The following is a 6,542-nucleotide window of genomic DNA, read 5'->3' on the forward strand; positions in this document are numbered from 1 at the left end:
TGAAGGGTACTGTTTAAAAAATTAAAAAGTTCAAAAGAGCAATTTTTTGAAATGTATTTTCTATAGTTAAGGCTTAAATCAATCTAATATGAAGAAGTAGAAGAAAAAATACAAAGTAATTGGGTCGTTCCCAAAGAGTGGCCCATATTTAATTAGGCCTTCAAACACGTCGAATACAAGCCCAATAGAAGGCCCATGAGCCAAGCGAGATATATCGTCGAGCTCTGTGTACCCATCGGAGAAAGCTTGAGAGATTTTCAAAGGCAGAGAGAAAAATGGCAGGATGGAGATGGCTGGAAGCGGCACTTCCTCTCGGAATTATCGCCGGAATGCTTTGTGTAATGGGTAATGCTCAATATTACATTCACAAAGCCGCCCATGGCCGGGTAATTTCCTTTCTATTGCTTTCGATTTCAGCGTTTTCCCCTCTTCTTTGCTCAGTGGATCTTCTTTCTCAAAGTTCCGATCAACGATCTCTGTAATTAGTCTCTGGATTTTATTTATGTGGTTTTTGTTTTTGTAGCCTAAGCACATCGGTAATGATATGTGGGATGTTGCCATGGAACGCCGGGACAAGAAACTTGTTGAGAATTTATCCGCCGCTTCTCATAGTTGATTTTATTTTCGACCTGCATCCCGGTACATGTTTATGCGACTTTATTACTATTTTTCCTGTTTTTAAAAATGTTCATCTTAGGGATATGAAACTATTAGGACGATCATCATTCTATCTCTTGGGCTTGGAGAATGTTGAATTTTAACTGTAGTATGATTTTTTATGCAAGGCATATATAGATTTACAGTGACATTTTTTCTTTAATTAGTTGTAGACAATTGGTAGGCACTTCTTGTATAGTTTTGTTGGGAGGGGGGGTTCCCTCTACCCCTGCCCTTAGGCTATGCTTTTGTTTTTCTTTTGCAATATACTCCCCAATTTCTTATTAAAAAAAGAGTGTACATTCATGTTTATAAGAATTGAAACTCCATCGATAAATCCAATATACAAAAGGGTAATTAGATAATCTCACTAACATATAAGCCTACGGAGTTGTGGAAACACATTCTCCCAAACTGGTGAGGAGATTACTAGTGATAAAACAGGAAAAGGCACCGCAAGAGCTAGTTCAGATGGTCCTTAAATTCCCAAGCTACCAAAAATTGTTTATCTGTTCCTTCAAAGGCCCTTCTTTTCTTCGTTGCAGAAATTTAGCGCTGGTTTATGTGTTCATTTTGTTGCTATGCTATTTGAGTCCATCGTTGATAATCTGCTGTGAGTTGGTAGGGTAATTAACTATAGTCTATAGTAAAGTAACTTTTAAGCCCCTACATTTGCGATGATGTTTAGTCTAACCCCGTTGCCAAAAACTGGGCTTTAAGTTTACACTTAGTGTCAATTGTTAAAGTGACAGCTTCAGGTGATTTATTAACCAACCATGCAACTCTTGGTTTAGTTGGTTCCGTTTTGGCTAAAAGTAAAACGAAAATGAGATGGAACTCTTCAGACTGAAAATGGCGGAGGCAATGGTGGCTTGAGTGTATGAAGTTAAGGTCAAAGGGCTAATGCATGAGAGAATTGTAAATAAGAAAGGAGGACTTGAGGGGGGGCGGGGGGCGAATTAATAGGGAGGGAGATTGGAGGCATGGAACATGGCATGAGTGAGCTAGTGCTGGTTGAGATTTGGGAAGTGAGAGGGAGGAAAAAAACTAATATTTTGGCCAAAAAAATCTCAGTGGTTCATGAATCATGTCTATCTCTCCTTCATAGTGTATTATGTGTCAGAACCATGCTGAATCCACTGACCATCTATTTGTGCACTATTTTTTTGCTTCCCATTTGAATGCTCAATGATATTTTTTATGTCCTTGCATATCTTTTGGTGGTCGTTCATTTATGAGCACAAAGAAGACAGTTTGGTTGGCTATTTTTTCAAGTTTTCTTGTGACACTTTGGGGTGATGTAACAAGTCTCTATTTAGAGGCTCTTTCTCTTCTTTTGATTCCTTTCTTGATTTGGTTCTGTCTACAACTTCTTACTGGTACAAACTGGGCATCTTTTTAAGAATCATAGTCTTTCTTTTTTAGTATCCAATTGGAAATCACTTTTGTAATCACCTTTAGGTGCATGGGTTTCTCCATATTTCATTTATTTATTCAATGTATTGTTTCTTATCTAAATAAATATATCATGGTATTGGGCAAAAATACTTGATTTCATTTTCATTTGCCACTACTTCGTGGGGACATCTTTTTTATTTTTTTGATGAAATCGATGCCTTTCATTGAGAAAAAAAATGAAGGAATACAAGGGTATACAAAAAAAAAAAGAAAAACCAGCCCAACAAAACACCCCCATTAAAAGAACGGGGACTAACTAAGTAAAATGTTTCCTATGGAATAGTTGCAAAAGCTCTTTGAAATCGAAGCCCAAAGACGAAATCTCACTATGCACCCTCTCCCTACCCCAAAAACACCTGTTCGTTTCTCACCCCAAATGTCCAGATAACCGCACCCTGACAAGTCATAAAAAGCCCAGTTTATCTTTGAAGGACTGATAGAGGAGGAACTCTTTGATTGTTGCTCTCACACTCCACATTAGCAGCAAAGCTAATACTGAACAATGGAGGAAAGAGCTCCACACAGCTCGAGCATACTGGCAATCCTGCCAAAAATGATGATCAAGATCTTCCTCTGCCTTTTGAAAAAGCATGCAACAAAAAGGCCCAAGAAGCAAAGTTCTCCTCCTAACAAGCTTGTCGATGGTATTAACCCAACCAAGCAAGACTTGCCAAATGAAGAACCTAACTTTCTTAGGAACTTTAATCCTCCATACCACATAAAAAACAGACTCCTTAGGGGAATCCAACAAAAAACTAAACAAGGATTTATAAGTATAACCCCGATTAGGATTAGGGTTCCAAACACGAGCATCGCTTCTCCCCTCCCTAGAAAAGCACCCCTCAAGCAAGGAAAGAAGAGAGGCTACCTCTATCATTTCCCTACTAGTCAAATTACAGCGGAACCCAAAATAAAAAGACACAAGATTCTCAGAACCAACCAAAAGATCTGGAATCGCACAATTTTTGGAAGTGGATAAATGATAAAGATGTGTAAATAAAGAACAAAGGGAATTCTCCCCCACCTGTTGATCCTCCTAGAAGTAATTTTCCTTACCATTCCCCATAAAACAACGTGTAAGATAGTAGTGAGCTCGAAAGAGATATCCTTCCAAGGATTTCAGAATGTGCCTTTAACCCCTTTCGTCGTCCACTCAAAGGGAAGGGAGCTATGATTGCTCACAACAATCCTATGCCATAAAGAATCAGGTTAGAGAGAAAAGTGTCAAAGCCACTTTGCCAACAACGCTCTGTTGCAGATTTTAATATTAACAATCTTTTAACAATCTTTTAACCTCCTGACTCATAGTTAGGCAATTGCATTGCCAGGAAACTCTAACTCTCTACTTGCCAGTGTTTTGATTATCCATCCTTTCAAAAAGTGAGAAGGGATTCTTGTAACTTATTTTTGTTAGAGCCTCTTTTTGTCCATTTGGAATGAACAAAATTTTTGCATCTTCAAGGATAAAGAATAGGATAATGATAGTTTGTAGATTTTTTTAATCATTTTTGGCTCTCTATTGGTGTAAAATATCAAATATCTTCCTACTTTCATAGCTATGGCCTCACTTCTCTTGTAGCGCTATAGAAGGAAATTGGTTTGTTCTGGTTTCATATTGTTTTTGTTTCTGTTTGTAATCCCTTTGGATGGGTTTATTTATTTTGCCTTTTTATGTAATTTTTTAATGAAAAATTGTTATAAAAAAACTAGTATAATACTTAAATAATAAAAAAGGCTTACTTAACATGACATACAAGTTAGAAAGACACTTTCTTGCCCCTCCATCTGAAGTGTGGTTCAAGTCATTGATTGATGTTGGTTTTAGTTGGTTATCTCAATCTGGATTCGCTCGTTCTCGCCTTAGGAGAACCACTTGTGTGTGATCTTTGTAGATACCTTATTTTGTCATTTTTTATTTTTTATTTATATTTATTTATTTTATTTTTTAAAAATAAAATTGGATTTGAATTTAACTTAAAGAAAACAAAAAACAAAAAACAAAAAAAAAACAAGAAAATAAAAACAAAAGAAAAAAAACCTAATCTCACGATTCCCCTCCCAATTTTCCTCAACTATTTCCTCCATATATCCCCATTTTCTCTCCCACAGTTTTTTTTCTTTCCCACTTCACTTCTCCCACTCTAAAAAAACCAACTAACTGATTACCCTATAAAAGGATCCCAAGAGGACTTAAGGAGATACATTGAGATTTGCTTTTAGGGTGAAAGGGAGGTTGAGATTTTCTTAGGAAACTTTTCTCCCAAACTAAGGTCTTCAAAGGTATTTTTATTTTTATTTTTTTCTGAATTTCTTTTCTTTTCCCACTTGAATGTTGCTTCTCACTAATTTCAACTAATTTGGTGATTAGAATTAGGGTTTGCTGTGGCTTAAAATTTATTATTACAGGTTTATTTTAGTTGAATTTTGTTGATTTTAGTTTGAATTTGGATTTTATTAAATTTGTTGTTTATTAATTAAGGCAGAGTTATTTGATATTAATTGGTCATCATTTCTAATATTTCTAATATTTTGTTTTGCTATTATTATTATTATTTACGAAGTAATGTTTCTTCATGGGTTTTATGATTTAAATTCCACAAGTACATGAAATTTCTCTATTTGAAAATTAATTAATAAATTGTCTTTTAAACAATATATAACATATGTTTTCTATGGAATTTATTAATTCTTTAGATATATGGAATTTCCTAAACATCTATTACGGAGATCAAAATATCAAAGTTTAATATTTTAATATTCTTCAGGAATGAAAAACCATCCTTTGAAACAATAAATAAACTTAATGGCTCTTTTGCCACCCATAATCATCAATTCATGCTTTTTCTTAGATGTGAATTGAGAACAATGGGACATTTTTAAAAAATCAAATAAAAAACTTTGTTTTGTAAACCTTTGTAATTTAGTTTAAAAGATAAAATTTGGTAGGTTTTTTTTATATATTTTTGGGTGACCAATCGGTTAGTGGAGATTTCGAACCTATTTATGACGTTGGCATCGTGCTGTGATAATTTTAATCTTAATGCTCGAAGTTTATGTAGAATTCTAAATCTGTAACAGTTCCAGTGCCCTTTTATTACTTAAATTCTTAAAAGTTTTCAGATAAATTCCATTGATATCTAAAGCCTAATCTTGTCTCTTCTAAACGTGAACAGTTTTAGCCATTACTTGACTTGTATTCTTTCTTTGAGATTTTTTCGTTGGAATATTTCTTCATCTTTTTAGTGTGAATTTCCTGGTGCTACTACTATGGATGGATTTCCTTCCGAAATAAGTATTTCCTTTCATAAATCGAGGAAGCTTACCTAAACAAATCCAAAACCCTTTCCTACATAGAACCTTGACGCTAAAAAGTGTCGTTTGAAATTTTTACATTTCGAAACTCCTTGCTCGCATGCATATTTGCACTTGTAGGTTTTGTGCAAGATTTCAATTTGAGTTCATGGGTCTTTCCTACGAAGCTTGTGTAGCTATTAAGTGGACTCTCGGTCTTGCATAGAGCTTCCGCAAACCATGGAAGTCGCCTAAACAATGCCCCATTATCCTGCTACATAGAGCTTTGACACTCAAAATATACTTTTGAAATTTGCACATTTTAAAACTCATCGCTCACATGCAAACTTACGTTTTTGTCCATAATTTAATCTGCATTCTTGGGTTTCTTCCCTACCGTCTTTTCACTTATTAAATGGACTCTCAGCTTTCCTTCTGAGGCATTTGGTCATTTTCCTTATCTTTTAATTACTCACTATTAGGAGACACTTGAATTTAGAACTAACACTAATGTTGTCCTAGGTACAGGAGCTGTGGATGCACTCTTGATGAAGGAATAAAAGCTTTTGTTGCAGAATGCAGATATCTATGCAATGATGATCACTGCCATGAATTGTCAATTTTCTTCGTTGTTCCTATGTTGATCTGAACATATGTAAAATTCATCTTCAAGAATTACTTCTTTATATCAAAGTAGATTTTCTCCAATGTGTTGACTAGTGAGTTTCTGTTTATCTGGAACTAGCTCTTGCCTCGAGCAGGAGGAAACCCTGTACTCAATGATTGATGAACAGCTTTGAATTTTTGTAAGTTTCTGTCTTCTGTCATCCTTTTCCCATATGAAAAACCATGATATGGATGTTTGTTGCAATAAAAACAAGAATTAAAGTTGTAGAAGGCATAATATTTTGATGAAGCTGAATCATATGTCATAATTTTTGAGACACCTGGTTTCTTTCAGGCACCCGTTCATTAAAACATGTACGGTTAATCCCCAGTTCTCTCATAGCTTATTGCAGTAGCTGTTTACAGAGAGGGTGACACTATAAATCTAGAGACATTGAAACCAAAATTATGAGTTCTCTTTGTGTGTACTTCGAGTCTGTTCATGAGTGGACCTTGCATTAAATAATGGT

General features: G+C 35.0%; 1 protein-coding gene across 2 annotated transcripts; it reads left to right on the forward strand.

Moving 5' to 3' along the window:
* The first annotated feature begins 217 nt into the window (after positions 1 to 217).
* On the forward strand, positions 218 to 6,322 carry LOC101209202 (NADH dehydrogenase [ubiquinone] 1 alpha subcomplex subunit 1). 2 transcript variants are annotated; one of them, XM_004142621.3, is made up of 3 exons: positions 218 to 386; positions 524 to 639; positions 5,929 to 6,322. In XM_004142621.3, exons 1-2 carry the CDS (start codon positions 276 to 278, stop codon positions 614 to 616), a joined length of 204 nt encoding a protein of 67 aa, XP_004142669.1. In that variant the 5' UTR covers positions 218 to 275; the 3' UTR covers positions 617 to 639; positions 5,929 to 6,322. The 2 variants fall into 2 exon arrangements, with proteins under 2 accessions (XP_004142669.1, XP_031740619.1); XM_031884759.1 differs by having other exon boundaries at positions 5,935 to 6,322.
* The last annotated feature ends 220 nt before the right edge of the window (positions 6,323 to 6,542 follow it).

Source organism: Cucumis sativus, chromosome 4 (genome assembly GCF_000004075.3).
Source record: "Cucumis sativus cultivar 9930 chromosome 4, Cucumber_9930_V3, whole genome shotgun sequence".
In the NCBI taxonomy this organism is placed as follows: domain Eukaryota; kingdom Viridiplantae; phylum Streptophyta; class Magnoliopsida; order Cucurbitales; family Cucurbitaceae; genus Cucumis; species Cucumis sativus.